This window comes from Canis lupus, chromosome 2 (assembly GCF_011100685.1).
Source record: "Canis lupus familiaris isolate Mischka breed German Shepherd chromosome 2, alternate assembly UU_Cfam_GSD_1.0, whole genome shotgun sequence".
NCBI lineage: Eukaryota > Metazoa > Chordata > Mammalia > Carnivora > Canidae > Canis > Canis lupus.
The window spans coordinates 79367687-79383862 of NC_049223.1; the positions used below are offsets into that span (position 1 = coordinate 79367687).

The 16176-nt window shown below is 59.6% G+C and overlaps 1 protein-coding gene across 1 annotated transcript in view; it reads right to left on the minus strand.

The window, feature by feature from the left end:
- PAX7 (paired box 7) overlaps positions 1–14059 on the minus strand; it is a 100757-nt gene extending 86698 nt beyond the window's left edge. The window contains exons 1-4 of the mRNA XM_038529597.1: positions 13862–14059; positions 11046–11281; positions 10338–10467; positions 9310–9438 (exon numbers count right to left, since the gene is read on the minus strand). Of these exons, the coding sequence (XP_038385525.1) occupies positions 9310–9438; positions 10338–10467; positions 11046–11281; positions 13862–13946 (580 nt within the window). The 5' untranslated portion in view covers positions 13947–14059. The remainder of the gene's footprint in view (positions 1–9309; positions 9439–10337; positions 10468–11045; positions 11282–13861) is intronic.
- Between the last annotated feature and the right edge of the window lie 2117 nt (positions 14060–16176).

Sequence of the window (16176 nt, forward strand, 5' to 3'; positions counted from 1 at the left end):
AGATAAATCCGGTGTGGACTGTAGGACAAGTTTCCAGGGAACCCAAGGGCTTGATCCCAGACACACAATCTCCACGCAAAAGTGTACACAACGCATCACCCAAACACAGGACACCCCACAAAGCTTCCCTGAATGTTGCCTTGTTTCCACCTTCCCCAGTCGCCTGGAAACCCACAACTGTAATTCAAACCAGGAGTGGCCCCTCTCCACCTGTTACTCCATAGAGGCTGGCGACCTGGGGAGGGACCTGAGGAATGGCAGCCACCACCTCAACTGGGGCTCTACTGGCTCTGGGCCCCATGGAAAAGACCCCAGAAAAGTTCAGGGTGGAGTCTTCCAAGCTTCTTCTTGGGCCTACGCCCCACCCCTTTTTCTGTCCCGTCCTAGGGTCTGTTTGATCTTGTGCAGCGGCAGACAAAGAGCAGCGTGAAGGGGAGAGGCTCGGGAGTCCAGCGGCCACTCCATCCTCTTCCTCTCAACTCGAACCCAGGGCGCTTTCAGGCCCTGTCGGGTGCCTGTGACTCCGGATGCAGGGCGGGGGCCGCCTGCCAAATCCAGCTCTTCCCCCCCCCCAATGTATCCTGCCGCTGCGCGCCCACGCAGACCCTCACGGACACACCGAGGCAGCACTCACAAACACCGGGACACACCGGCAGCCCGGGCAAGAGGGCAGCTAAACACTCACAGAAACACAGAAACACATGCACTGAGGCAGGTCTGTTCATCGGAGGCTGGTTTATTTTCTGTCTCAACCACCCGGCTCAAAACCCTCTGAGGGCAGGGACCTTCTTGATGTCTCAGGTACTTCTGGGCATTTAACACAATGCCTGGCACATAGTAGGTGCGCAACAAAATCCTACAGACTGAAGAAATTCACCCTCGGAAACAATTTTTTTATATTTATTCCTCTTTTTTTTTTTTTGGTGGGACAGACGAAAGGGCAGCACAGCATTTGTCCTTATTTCATCCTCAAAAAGGACCCTTCCAACAAATGAATGGGGATGGGGGTGCTCTGCTGCCTCTGTTTTGGAAAGAGTGGAAGCAGCAAGGGCCAGATAGGGGGCAGGCTTTCGGCCTCAAAGTGCATGCCCCCCCATTCCCTCTCCTCATCCTGAGCTCTTGGGGTCCTGCTCCCAGAATGAGCTGCTCCCAGGAGGATAGGAAAGTCACCAGGAAACTCGCATATGTGAGGTTCCTAATGGGATGTGGCCTCTAGAGGCCCAGAGACCCTTTTATACTGTCGGCAAAATTCTGGCTGTATGAATTTGTGTGATTGGCCAGTTTCTCCGGTTTTATCCAGTTCTCCAAGGGGTTTAAGGTCTCCCCCAAAGGACAAGAATCATTGATTCAGTCCAGGTCCCTGGCTTTCGTGGGAGAAAAACGGAGACCCAGAGTTGGGGGGGGGGATGGACACTAGAATCCTTCCTTCCCAGGCCCACCACCCGGCACTCTGCCCCTCCCCATTCCCCCTGCCTAGCGCAGCTGGCTTCAGATGGAGACGGGGCATGCCTCAGGAGGAGGGAACCTGTGGGTGTGAAGTGGGCCCAGAGCAGCGCAAACCCTCGCCTCTCCAGGCTTGTACCCTCACCTTTACTCACCCTCCATTCTGCAGCGTGGGAAGCCAGGGAATGGGGACGCTGGCCTGCACCCCATCCCTTCCCAAAGCTTCGAACTTGGAGGGGTTGCTGCCAAAACCCGGAAGGCAGTGGCCTGCTCTCCAGCACTGAAACCCCCACAGGCCTGTTTATTTAGCGGCGCTCCGAATAAGGGGTCCCTGCCGCCCCCCTCCACCCTCCGATCCCAGGCCCGACCGGGCTGGGCCCTCGGGCCGGCCCCTTCCGAGCGCCCGGGGTCGGAGCGCGGAGCCCAGGCCCCCGCCTCGGGGTCGGCCTCCCTCCCGCTCCGCCGGCCCGACTCGCTCGCCTCTAATTAAGCGGCGGGATCGCAGCGAGCCGCCGGGCCGCGCTGTAATATGATGAACTGCCTTTGTGCCAGTGTCACCGAAAGCGCTTCTGATAAGGGGAAGCCGCGGAGGATCAAAAGGACGACAGCGGCTCGCCCGCCTCCCGCCGCCGCCGGCTCTGCGCGCTCGCCCTCTCCGCCGCGCTCTCCCGCGGGCTGTCTCCAGGTCCCGCCGCTTCTCCTCAGCGGCCCGTCCCAGGCCAGCCCGTCGGTGACTCTGCGTCCCTTTGTCTTTCTCGGCGCCTCCCTCGGCCCCTCCGCATTTCTCAGCGTCCTCACACGCTCTGGGCAGGTTCTCCTGGCCCGCGCTCCTGTCCCTCACTCTCCAGTTTTCTAGCGGACGGTGTTCTCTCCCCCGCACCCCGCCCCGTTGCTGTCCTCCTCCTTGCTGACTCTCTCTCATGCCACCCCTGTGGTTCTGCGGCCCCTTCCCGGTGTGGCCATCCCTCGGTCTCCGGCTGGGCTCAGGCCCAGCGCACAGCCAGGGCCCAGCCACCAAATCTTGCACCGTTGGCTGACCCGCAGGCTCAGGGCAACCAGATGGATCCTTCCTCAGCAGCGAGCTTGCTGGAAACCCACCCTCACTCTGCTGCCCCACACAGGGCCAGGCACGGGTGCCCCAGGCGCCCTGGAATGCCCTGGGGGCTTCCTCGCAGCACGACTTGGAGCTCACACCACTTCCCCTCATCCCTACCGAAGCTGCAGCCGGGAAGCCTTTCTTCTCCCCGGGGGCTGAAGCTCCAAGTGCAGCCGACCCCCCTCCGGCATCCCCTTCCCTACACCCCTTCCTTTGGCCCCCACCTCCCCTTTGCCCTCGACCCTTTCTCTTCCTCCTCCACGCCCCTCCCCTTCGAGGGCTCCCGGTCCCCTCTGTGCTCTCTGCGGACTCCTTCCCTGCCTGGCCTCTGCCTACCCTGCTTCCCCGCTCCCTTCCCCCCACCCCACCCCCACCCCCACCCCACTTTGTTTGAAGTTTTGGAGAGATCTATCTACTAATGGCGAAGTTTCCCCCTTAGGTCACCGTTCTGCCTTGATTCGATTTGGGAAGGCAAGTTCCCTCCCTCCCCCTGCCCGACCCCAGCCGGGGCCAATCGCTCCAGAGCAGGTCAGAAAGCGCTGACCCCACTTCCACCTTTTCCTCTTTCAGCCAGAGTTGGGGGGAGGGGGGTAAAAAGAAGGAAGGCGTAGGACAGCCAAAACTGAGGGGGACAGCCCAACCTTCCAATCCCCTCTTATCCCCATCCCCAACTGGGTTTCCTAATTACCTCATTAGTCTGGGGTGGGGAAAGGGAGAGGAGCTATTTTTCTGGAATTCCTGGAATGTGCCCCCCCCATCTCAGTCATGGCCTTCAAGGACCAGAGCCCCTGGAGCATCTCCCCCTTGGGGTTTCTCTTCCGTGCCCCCCCTCACCGGGCACTTCGGAGTCTCCTCTGTGGTGCGAGCCCTGTCTGGCTTTAGGTGAGCCGCCAGGGGCCAGAGCCGGGGCTCCTGCACGCTTCCTATTTCTATAGGTGCCCATTAGGAAGGAAGCCCTCATCAACTTTGCGGGATGATGGCAACGGGGAACTCCAAAGAGAGGCAACCTGGAAGGAAATCTCCTTTGCTCAGCCCTCTCTCCCTATGTAAAAACATATACGTTTTTATATAATATTACGTATATAAAATGTAGTGTGTGACAACTATCATTTTCTTTAAAAAAAAAAAAAAAAGCCCAAATAATCACCTTACTGCTTTAAGGCTACTGTTATATGTGCTTTTAAATCCTTCCATGTAAATTCCACTGAAAAATTTGGAAAGCTGTGAAAGGGGAGGGGGCGGTGGGGGTGGGGGGAGGTTAATCCGGGTTTAACGGAGCGATGCCGTCTTAGGACCAGGGTTAGCCTGATTGCCTTATCTCTTCCCAACATTTGAGACGCCCATATTTCACCCAGCCAAATAGCTCGGAGAACAGCGCAGATGGCTGCCGTGGTCGCGCCTCAGGAAAATGTGTTATTAATATCTAAATAACTTCCCAATACTGTCTGGTAAATCTCCCCTCCACCATTCCAAATGATGAATTCGTTTGAAGTCTTCCCCCAGCCTCATCTTTTCAACGTCCCTCTCTCCTCTCTCTCTCTCTCCTCTCTTCTTCTTAGCCAGGCTTATTTCAAACTGGTAAATATCTAATTCCTTTCACGGCTGTGCCGCGCACACGAGTCTTTTAGGTACAAACGCCTCGAAACAGCCGGTGTGTGGCGGTGCGTGCCCGGAGGTGAACATAAAACCCGCATGCCTTCGCGGCGGGGGGGGGGGGACCCCCACCCCGTTTGGAAACGCGTTCTGGAGACCGGAGCTGCGCGGCAAGCGCGCGATCTGGGGAGCCGAGCCCTTCCCCTGCACGCCCTGGGCACCCTGTCCCGGTCTCCCGTGGAGTCCCAAAGGCACCCCCCACCCCTCCCCGCCTGCTCCGAGGACACGCAGCTCTTGGGCGGCTCCTGGGCCCCCCTACCGCACCCCCAGCCCTCCAAAGGCTTCCCTCGCTCTCCGGGGCGGATAATTAGCCTCCGCTCGCCTGTTCTCCCTTGTTTCAAGTTTGTTTGCTAAATGTCTTCTATTAGATTATGTTCGTTCATTCCCCCTCCAACCTTATCTCCTTCTGTCTCTACTCTCCTTGCCCGTCACACTCGATTTAGGCACGAGTTTATCTGGCAAACAGTTTGCCGACTTTGTTTATTTACCGCGGGTTCCGGGGCTGCGAGCGAGCGAGCGAGCGCCAGTGTTTGCCTTTGTAATACTTATCTCATTGTTGTTCTCTCCCTCCTTCCCCTCTCTCTTCTTCGGTTGGGGGGGCACGGAGGGAAGAAAGGGGGAGCCTTGTCGGCCCAGTGTGGGCTCGCCCCCATCCCCCCACCACCCGGGCGCGGCGGGGCCCTCGCCCCCTCCCTCTCTCTCCCCCTCTGGTCTCCCTGCACATCCACCACTGAGCGCAGCCTAAAGCCGGGGAATTGCCTGACACCCTCCCATCTTCCTCCGAGCCCCCATTATGCGAAGCTGATCCTACTCTGAACAGCCTCAAATCCCGCCTGGACTCTGTTTGATTAGATTGCCAACCCGGGGTAATCCTTTGATTTGGTGGAGTGTCAATTACCTTTCTCTAAACACACATTTACAGAGGAGGGAACTTGTTGGTTTAAATCAATGCAGATTGTTTCTTGATAAATGGACTATCTTCGTCCCCTCCCTCACTCCCTCTTCCCAGGCCCCTCTCTCGCTGCGCCTCCTCCCCTTCCCTCTGCCGCTCTCGCCTATCCGGTAAACAATGCCCCTTCCAGGTGTGAAGCCGGGGGAAAAAAAAAACGGTGTGGGAGCCGGTGCCCCCCTTCCCCTATTCATGCGCTCCCCCGGAGCCTAATTAAATTTGGCAGGTCCTTGTACACACAATCAAAACAGCTTCCTCCAGTGTAGCAAACCACCGAAAACCGCATTAGCAGCTAGCGGCGCTGCCAAATTAAATTGTTTCCCACCTCCTTTTACAAGTGTCTAAAACCGACACTTCGGGCTCTCCCCTCCTTTCCGAGCCTTCTCCATCTTCTCCCACTCCACACCTGTAAGTTTGCCACTTTAAAGACAAATTCAGGAAAAATGCAAAGAAACACACACACACACACACAGACACACACACACACCCCACCTTCGGCCCCCACCTCAGAGGATCTTTCATACCAGGGAAGTCGGCAAATTCTCAGACTTGGACAACGGGGCACTTTTTCCCTCCCCATAGAGGAAATGCACGATCTTCCTCTCCTTTTAAATCTTGCGGCCCCCCTCCCTATTTCATGTTAATTGTGACCTCACGTAGGTGTTGTACCCTAGAGACCCAGGTGGAACCCCGATGTGGTCCGTTTCAGCGTAAGTTTGCACATTGTCAGATGCAGGAGGCTTTGGTGTCCTTATTGTTGATTGCTGTTGTTATTGCCTTTTTTTTTTTTTTTTTGCTTATTTTTTTTTACACTCCCGTAGCTCCCACAGAGGAATGGTTTGACTTTTTGCAACCCCCTATCAAATCTCCCACCAGAGACTCCCTGAGCTCCAGCTAGGAAAATCTTTCTCTCTCCTATCCCTCCTCAAATCCTTTCCCGGTTGGGTCTCTGGCCTGTCTCTCCCTTGATCCTCGGAGAAGGGGTGAGGAGAAGAGAGTCCAAGTGGATGAGGGCAAGGAACTGTCCATTTCCCTCTCCAGGTGAGCAGAGCACGGCTGGAGCCCCTATCCGCCGTGGTCTGAAATTCTCACAACCAACAATCCTAATAACTCAGTCTTAACAAGGATAAGAGAAAAAAAAATATGAACAGCCTCATGAATATCAGCCCAAGGGGAGCAGGAGTGAGCTGTTCAGAGATGAAAGTGCACAGAAATAAAAGCTCAATTTAATCTGCTTTAAAACCCTTCAACTTAACGTTTGTGCTTCAAACTCTGAGAGTGAGGACTGATTGGGGATAAATAGTTTCTTACCATGCCTGGGAGCTATAACACCCTTCTGCAACACAGTTTCCTATTCAGCAGCCCCAGTTTTCATTACCAGCTCTAATAAGTCTTAACATTATTAAATGCCAAGCGGACGATAGGGAAAAACGGACTCAGGGAGGGATCTCTCTTTAGCGCTTAAAGAGGAGAGCTCTTAAACCCCTTCTTCGAAGGCTCCCCGCCATGAGAGGGGCAACCCCCGGGAGAAAGCATTTGTGGAGAGCAAGAAACCAAAACAAAGTTTGTGGGTGTGCACCCCCCTCCCCGCCCCGTCCCCCGCTCTGTCCTTGGAGGCATCTCTGCCTCGCCCCACCTGGCCGACTTGGGTGGAGGTTAGGAGGTCTTTTCACCTTTAACTTGGCCATGAAACTGATGGCTGGGGCCCAGGGAGAGAGAGGAGAGGTTCCAGCTGGGTGGTTCACTGGGATGCCCGCCTCCTGGCCCTGGGATTCAGGGGGCTGACATGATTTGTCCCCAGAGGGACAGGCAACCCTCTCTCATCCCCACTGTCCTGCCCGTTCACACGCACGTAGGGTGCCCCTGCACACCCACACAGGACCCCACTCGCACAGAATGCGACCCACGGCACAGTGATCCCAAGGCCCTTGGGCAAACAGCCACCCGGAGAGTCACATGCGCTTACACAGCCATCCAGCTCACAGTCTTAGCGCCGGACGTGCCCACTGTCACCCCCAAACTGCTAGGCTCTGTGGATCCCAGACCCACGGATTCCATTTCGTCTCTGCAGCTCTTCTCCAGACTCCTGTGCTCTCTGCCTCCCCATCTGGAACCGCCAGGCTCCTCACAAACCCTTGGAGATTTGGAGCTTCCTGGTTCTGCTGCAGGGAAATCCTCTCTGCAGCGAAGTGGCCCGTGAGCCGGTTTCGCAAGCCCTGACCAACGCCAGAAGCACCCGAACTCCCTGGGGCCCAAGGGATCCCCAAAATGCACTTTCTAGCCTCTTCCTCGTTTCTCCTTCTTTCTCAGAAGACGCACACACACACACACCCCTAAAGTCTCTCCAAATAAAACCAAACCTCCTCCTGCCTCTCCCGGAGACTTCTCAGAAACCCTGTCTGCTGTGTGGTATTTCACCGGCAAAGATCATTTCAAGTTCAAAGTGCCCCACCAAGTCCAACCAAGTCCCTTTCTGAAACGAACTGAAGTAAGGAGTGGCCCCCCCCCCCCACGCACACACAGGGGTCCCAGGGCTCTGGCTGCCTCGGCCCAGCCGGGGGCTCCCAAGCTGCACCGGCGCTTCCCCCGCAGACCCGAGGCTCGGCGACAGCCCCGGCACAGCGGGGTGCCAGGCACCGCTCGCTCCCTTTCTTCCCTCTCCCTTTTGTCCCCGGCGGGACCGGGCTCCACTCGGGGCCCTGAATGTCAATAGCCCGCCCCTTCCCCAGCTCTAGGCCGCTCTCAAAGGGGCTGCCCCTGCCCCTCCTCCCACCTTCCCCCTCCACCGGGCCTGTGGGGGCTGGGCCTCCCCGGGTGTTGTCTTTGGAAGCGGGCTTTGTCTGTGAAGTTCATCTTCAAGGTTGGGAGAGAGTACAGACAACTGCAGAGGGACCCGGGCCTGGAGTTCACGGGAGGCCAGGAGTGGGGTATTTCGAGAAACCTCTGGAAAGAAATTCAAGCAAAATGTGCTAACAAGTTTCCAGGTCTCGGGCACTCCCTCACTTTTTCCAAAGCTACCGCCGTGCAGGTTTGCGTGACCGCTGTCCCTCCTGTCTGCCTGCTGCCTCCCCGCAGGCCAGCCCGTTTGTGGGCTCGCTTCTTTTTCCCAGCCCCTCTTTGTGACTCTGGGCCTTCAATTTCTATTTTTCTCCCCCCCCCCCCAACTAAGTTAGGACACATTCACCAAGTCTCAAAGAGAACTACTAGGGGAGGGGGTAATGAGGAAGACTCCCTTCTCCCGAAACTTCCCCCGTCAATAAACAAAAGCAGGTTCCCCTTTCCAGGGCAGGCGGGCGGGCGGGCGGGCGTGCAGGCGCATGAAAGATAAATGCCTTCCCTAGCAGACCAGGAGAGAAACGGGGCGCAAGGCTCGGCCTCCAGCAGCCTGGCAGCCGCTAGAAGTGGGCCGAGTGTGGGTACAGTCGGAATCTTTCTCCCCGCCCGAGATCCTCCCATCCCGGGCCTCTGGGAACTTGGCCTCAACTGCTGGCCCCGCCAGAGGCAAGTGCCTGACTGGTGCGCCCGACTGCACCCACTCGGTACCGTCTCCGCTCGAGCCCTGGCAACCCGGGGCTGAGGGTGAGGCGGCGGCCCACGCGGCCCTTGCTAATTTTTATTGATTGCAGCGGTCAGTCAACTGTCAGGCAGGGTTTCAAGGGACCGTTTAGAGAGCGTGTGCGGGTCTGGTTAACAAATTCATTTAGGGAGCCGCGGGCCGGCTCCTCCTTCCTCGCCCCCCCCCCCCCGCCCCTTGTCCAAGTGTCCTATAAATAATAGATCCACACCGGGACCAGCCAAGACTCCAGCCCCGCAGGACACACGCCCCTGACGGCTCAGCCAGACCCTGCGCGAAGGGCTTGCGCACTCAGCGGCGCGCAGTGCACCAACCTGCAACCGGCTCCCCCGGGACGTGGAGGCTGTCTGCGCCCCGGCTCGGCAAGCTCTGCCCCGGGTTCCGGGGCGCACGGAGGAGGCGCTCTATCGCAAACCCGGAGGGGCTCCTGGCTGCCCCCCGGGGGCGGTGGGGGGAGCACTACGAGTTCCCCCACCCCCTGCAAAAGTGCCACCGCCAGCCTTGGACGGCGGAAGCGAACCACCGGCCCGCGCGCTCCCGCGGGGATGCATAGCTCGGCAGTGGCGCCCTCCCCCGCCACCGGAGGTTCCCTACCTTTGTCGCCCAGGATGCCATCGATGCTGTGCTTGGCTTTCTTCTCGCCGTCCTCCTCCTTCTTGTCCGCTTCGTCCTCCTCCTCTTTCTTCCCGAACTTGATTCTGAGCACGCGGCTAATCGAACTCACTAAACCTCAGAAATTCAAAGGCAAAAGAGCAAGTATAAGTTGTTGGGGCAGCGGAGCCCGGCCACCTGGGCCCGGGGAAGAGAGCCACGCAGTCCCTCCCCCCCAGCACACTGACATCCCCCCCCCCCCCGCCCCATTTAAGCATTTACATCCAGGTACAGTCCTCACTAGGGAGGCCGACTCACCTGGGGCACTCTGACAGCAGCATTCCTATACTCCTCCATGCACACACTTGTGCCTTACACCGTCACCTCCCCTAGATGCACCCACACCCACACCTTTCCAGAGGCCCTCCAGCCCCTGTGGCTGTCCCCTCTACACCCAGGTGTGCCTCCCCGCCCCGTACGCCAGGAGGCCCATGCACACGTGCACACGTGCACGTCCACCCCAGGCCGCTTTCTGTCTCATAGGCCTCCACATTTGGGACCCACTGCTGGCTGGTGCCACTAACAGAAAAAATAATGACTTGGGGAAAGGGATCCAGGGGGGTCACGGAGATCAACCCTCCTAGGACGCACCCATCTCTCTAGGGCCACTTTTCTGAGAATGCACCAAGGGAGCTCCGGTTATCACTCAGCCTTATCAGATAACTTTTTGCTCCTTCTGTCCCTCCTTCCTTCTCTCCCTCCTTTCTCCACTCTTTCTCCTCTTTCTTAACTTTCTCTCTTCTCTTTCCTTCTTCCCTCCCTCCATCTTCCTTTCGGTTTTGATTCCCTCCTTTGCCCTAACTCTCCTGACACTCCTGCTCCCTTTCCTCCCGACTTTCCTTGGAGCTCCCCATTCTTCATCCCCTCCGGTCCCCTCGGGCCTCCAGCCCCCCACCCCGCACAGCGGCACAGCCGGAGCCCCAAGTCCCAGCCAGACTCTGCTGCGTTGGCCGGCTCAGCTGCCTTCTCACCTGAGGGCACGGTGCTGCGGTCACAGTGTCCGTCCTTCAGCAGCCTGTCTCGGATCTCCCAGCTGAACATGCCTGGGTTTTCCCTCTTGTATTCCTCGATCTTTTTCTCTACATCCGGAGTCGCCACCTGCTTCAGAGGTGGAGGTGGGAGAGCAGGAGTGGAAAGATGGGGTAGGGGGAGGGAGACACTTTTAATATCAAACTCCCAAGAGCCCCGGGCCAGGCTGGTGGCTCTGGTTCCCATTCCCCCCCCCCACCCCCTTCGAGATTGGCTTTACTCTTTCATAAAACCTGGTTAATTCCTGGCTCCCAGGAAGGCAGCTGGGTGCATAGGGTAGTGACAGGTAATAAGATAGGACCTAGTTAGGACTCTTGGGACTCCCTCCCTCACTATTTCAGGCAAGACAGGGAAGACTTTCCCTGGTCTGGGATGATGCTGGGGGCTCAGAACAGATGTAGCAACAGCCCAGGGATGACTCATTGGCTTCAGAGTCCTGGACAACCTGGAAACTCAGCTACTCTAGCCCCTAGAAATCTAAATAATTAGGAGAACATCTATGGGTGAGGACACTCTCCTCTTGTACTTTCCACAGGGAGCATATAGACAGCCCAGTGGTACTGGATGACACAGGGTAGTGAGAGGGGCCACAGCCAGGATCCCCCAACCCTGAGAAGGCCGACTTCGAGCTCTGCAGCAAAGACACTCACTCTGGGCTTGCTGCCGCCAATGGCCCCAGGCCGGATGGACCCCGTCTCCTGGTAGCGGCAGAGAATCTTGGAGACACAGCCGTGGGAGACACGTAGCTGGCGGGAGATGACACAGGGCCGGATGCCGTGGTGGGCCATCTCTACTATCTTGTGGCGGATGTGGTTAGGCAGGGGTCGCCCGTTGATGAAGACCCCACCGAGCTGATTGACCCGGCCTTGGCCAAGTGGCGTGGACACTGGAGAAGGGAGGGGAGGAAGGAGAGAGGCACAGGGTGAGGATGGGGAGGAGACACTGAGCACACCCCTTGACTCCAGTTGTGTTTGAGCCCCAAGACTCCCAACAGGGGGTCTCCGAATTCCCCACATTTGGAGCTGCGGCAGTTCAGAGGTCAGGGGAAACACCGTCATAAAGCTGAGAGAGGGTTCTGGAAGGATGGAGAGAGGAGTCAGGTTGGCTGCCACAGCTACCCAGATGCTCTGTGCCCCCATTCCTGTCACTCTATGGGGAAGGAAGACACACCTGGGAGGATCTGGTGCTTCTGAGAACGGGAGGGAGAGGGCAAGAGGCTGATGGAGTCTTGGAGTCTGTGGGACCAGCGGCTCTGTCCCCCAGGATGTAGGTCTGCTAGCCTCTTAGAGAGGCCAATGGGGGGCGAGATGTGGCCCCTCTGGTCAGTTCCATACCCTAAGTGGTCGAGACTGATCCATTTTGCGGGGGGCGGGGGGCGGCCAGAAAAGGCTGGTCAATTCCCAGTATTCACAGCCCTGGCCTGGGCAGCAGAACTGTCCTGCTTATAACTGAACAGCCCAGGCGCTGGCGACAAGATGCTGTTGGTCGCTGCCTCTGGACTCACCTGGCTGTCCCTTAAGGGACCTCCCTTGCTTCCAGCCCCCCTCCAAGTTCTAATTTCGTTTTGGGGGCAATTCTGGGAGGCGCTCCGGGGTCGGGGAGCTTCCATAGCAAATACCTATTTGGCTTCAGAAATCCACGATCTGTCCCCGCAGGCTCTGTGAGGGTGGCACACAGATGGGTCACCGTCTCCCAGGGTGGGCGACTTTGGGAACCAGGGAGAGAGGCACCCCTGCCGCAAGCTGGGGAGGGGAGAGCTCCCAAGAAGCCTTAATGCAAAGTCTACACAATTTCCTCACAGAAGGTTGGGGGGGACACCCGGTACACTAATCCGGCCTCCATCCCCCCAATTTGGGGACCAGGCGGCTGCGGAGATGTGCCAGATTAGAACGATTTCACAGCCGCCCGAGTGGAGGAAGCTGCCGGGATAATTGGAAGGGAGGAGGCGAGAAGGGGCTCGGCTGGCCGAGCTGTTCCTACCGCCTCCTCCCTCGCGCTCCGGGTCCCCCCCACCTCTCTTTGTAAAAGTAGGTGTCTGAAGCCACCCTCGGATTTAATCAGAAATCGTGCGTCGCCAAGTCAGAGTCACTCGGTCTCCGTGGCGGGATATGCCATTAGCGCTGGAGAGCTCTCGAGCGCCCAACTTTATATTCAAGAGCCTCTTTAGCGACCGGCGCTCGGCTCTCCTCAGTATTCTCCGTCATGTTGGGCAAATATTGTTCTAATCCTCTGCGCGTCCTCGGCCGCCTGTTTTACTTGCATTCGCTACAGGAGAGTGCTACGGCAAATCCCCGGGCTTGGGCGCTCTCCCGCCTGCGTGGCTGCTCGCGCGCACTTGATCACGGAGCCACTCTCCTCGCCTCCTCTAATTCAGGGACCCGCGTCGCCTGGCTGCCAGAGGCACCCCTCCCTCCCCAGGCCGCAGGCCGCCTGCCCATCCATCCCCTCCCGCCTTCTCTCCCCTTCCTCAGGCACGGGGGGCTCATTCTTCATAATCAAGAAGAGTGATTTAAAAAAAAAAAAAAAAAAGGAAAGTGGCACCCATCTCCCACTCTATCTTTAGGACACCCTGGGCTAACCTACGCCCAGAGCCCAGAAAGCCGGTGATCCCTCGGTTGACAGGTTGAAGGCCTTCCATTAGTTTAAAAACAAAACAAAACAAAAATGCAGGAGAGGGTCTGGGCAGGGCGCTCCCACCCTTTCCCCCAGCCCAGGGACCCGGTCCGCGGCCAGTCCTCCCGGCGGAGCCCGGTGCTGGATATTTACGGAGGACCCGTTACAGAATTAACACTCTCCCCTTGTCTGCCCATCCGGAGCGTCTCTCCGGGGAGAGTTCCAGAGTTCCCAGGCCCAAGTGAAAAGTTTTTTTTTTTTGGTGGTGGGTGGGGGGGGACGTGGGGTGGGAGGGAGAAAATCGTTGCTATTTATTTATTTCAAATCAGTTTGTTTCCAAACCAAAAGGCAGGAGTTTCTGACTGGTGCGTTGGAAGAAAGGGACAGCCTTCCTAGTTCAGACAGATGAACTATCACACACGGCCGGGATTTCGAAATAAAAGGGATCGGAGGACCCTACCGGGAGCGGAAAAAGGAATAGTGCAAGAACGAGAGCTGGGGAACGCGGAGAGCCGGGAAGGCCACCTGGGGGAAAGTGTCTGAAAATAGGGAACGAGCTGAAATTGGCTCCGACTTGAAATTTCCGAGGGGCCGAGGTGCGCGGGGAGGAGGGGAGGCTCGGCCCGAGCCCTGGGGAGCCCGGGGGAGCCCGGGGTGGCCCGTCCCGGGGAGCCGCGCAAAAGCGGGGCAAGAGTGGGTCCCGGAAAGTTCCAGCGCCCGGATGGGACCCAGAAGAGAAGGGACCCTGGGTCCCTGGCGCGGCCCCTGCCCCTGGCGCTGCGGAGACCCGGGGCTCCCGGCGGGGGCGCGGGGGCGCGGGGGCGCGGGGGCGCGGCCCGCCGGGCGCTCTTACCTTCCAGGGGGAACCCCGTGCGGGGGTAGTTCTGCCCCGGAGCCGGCCGCATCATCCTCGGGACCGTGCCGGGAAGGGCCGCCATGCTCGCGCACGCCGGGGACGGGTCCAGAGTCGGCCAAAATCGCTCCCGTGCGCTCCCTTTCACCCCCGCCGCTCTCTCCTCCTCGCCTGCTTCTTCCACTTCTTTTTTTAACCTCTCCCCCCCTCCTCCCCGGCACACACGCGCCCTACCCCCGCCCCCCCACCCCCGGCGGCCGCCGGGCGCGTCCAGAAGCTGGGGAGGGGGGCGAGGTGGGGGCGGAGGTTGGGGTGGGTGGGTGGGTGGGTGGGGAGGGAAGGTGGTGACAAGGAAGTTCAAGCAAACAAACGCGGCCACCCCAAGTCCGCCCCTGCGCGCTCCGCGGGGCCAGAAGTTGTGCGGGCGGATGCGCCGGGCGCCACCGGGAGGCACCGGGAGGCGAGGCCGGGAGGCACCGGGAGGCGAGGCTGGGCGCCACCGGGAGGCACCGGGAGGGACCGGGAGGCACCGGGAGGCGAGGCCGGGCAGCAGCGGGAGGCACCGGGACGGGAGGCCGGGAGACACAGGGAGGCACCGGGAGGGGAGGCCGGGAGGAGAGGCCGAGAGCCACCGGGAGGCACCGGGAGGGGAGGCCGGGCCGCAGCGGGAGGCACCGGGAGGGGAGGCCGGGAGGGGAAGCCGAGAGCCACCGGGAGGCACCGGGAGGGGAGGCCGGGAGGGGAAGCCGAGAGCCACCGGGAGGCACCGGGAGGCACCGGGAGGCACCGGGAGGGGAGGTCGGGAGGTACCGGGACGCACCGGGAGGCACCGGGAGGCACCGGGAGGGGAGGCCGGGAGGCACCGCGAGGCACCGGGAAGCACCGGGAGGGGAGGCCGGGCGGCCGAGCAGGGCTGGGGGGTGGTCGCGGCCGGAGCAGGGCCCCCGCTCGGGCTGCCAGCCGCGCGCTCCGGGCCAAAGTTTCTGCGCCGAGAGGCCGCCGCCTGGCTCCTCTCCCGTATTTATTTATATATTTCTCCTCGCGCCCGCTGCTCGCGCTCCCTCCCCGCACCCCTCCCCACGCCTCCCTCCGGGCCGCGCTCGCGCCTCCCCGGCGCACCGGCCTGCGCCCCCCGCCCGCCCCCCGCGAGGCTTGGGGAGGGAGGGAGGAGGTGGCGGTCCAGTTTCGGGGCTTGCGGGCAGGCGACAGGGGGGTCCCGGGGTCGGGAGGAGAAGAGGGGAAGCGAGGGCGCGAGTGATCCGCTGGGTAAGTTGTGCAAAAGTGCTCAACTGGAGTCCGGGGAGGTGGGGGGGGGAGGCAGCCCACGAGATCTGATAGGTTCCGACTTTTCTTTTATTCATGAGGAGGGAAGAGGGCCAGGGCGGAAGGAGCGGGGACCAATACCCGAAAAGAAATCGCCAACGAATATTTTGTTCTCTCTCTCTCTCTCTTTTCTAATCCCCCCCCCCCCCCCGCTCGACCTCGTTTTTTGGGGGAGAATTTGAACCGCCCCGTTAAGTCATAGGGAGCGAGGCCCAGGGCTGGGGGAGGGCGCAGGAGGGGAGGGGGCCAACTTTGTGCAAGTGTCTTCTTTTGACGAATGGCCCAGATCTGCCGAGTGCCCGGGCCCGGTCGCCGGCCGCCCCTCTCTGCAGTCCCGGCTGCTGGGGAATGTCTGCCTCCGGTCGGTGCCTCCTCTGGATTCTCGCCTTTTCTCTGGCCTCCCCGGGTCAGAGTCCGCTGGTCGCATGTCTCCTTCGTGTCCCTCGCGCACTCTGACATCTCTGCCAGCGGGGCCCGCAGAGATGGGCCTCGGGTGACTTCAAGGGAAAGGTTTATGACTTTCTCTGTGAAATAATGTCTGAGCCGCAGCGTCCGGGTCTTGCCCAGCCTCCTGCCGCCCTGAGAAGCCCCGAGTGCTTAGAAACCCGGGTGTGCCAAATGTTAGGGACTATCGCTTCTCCCCTCCTCTTCCTCTTCCCCTCACCCATCTCTCCAGCCGGGTTTAAACTCATCTTCCTCTTCAGGCTCCCTGACCACCACCCAGAACCCCTTTCCAGCAGGCAGTACACTGCCCTGAGGCTGACAGCAAGTGGGTGCCCTGGGAGGGAGGCGGGTGGACACTTCGTTCCACCTTGAGCCCATCAGTTCTGAGCTCCTCTGCTCAGAATTTAGGGGCGGGGGCGGTCGGGGGGTGTCTCATTGAAAGGGTCAGAAGTGGGGGGTAGTGATCAGAGGTCCGGCAACTCTGCGCTCTCCCCTGCCCCAGACGCCCCTGCCCCGGGACAAGAGTCCTGGGGGCGAAACGCCCTCCC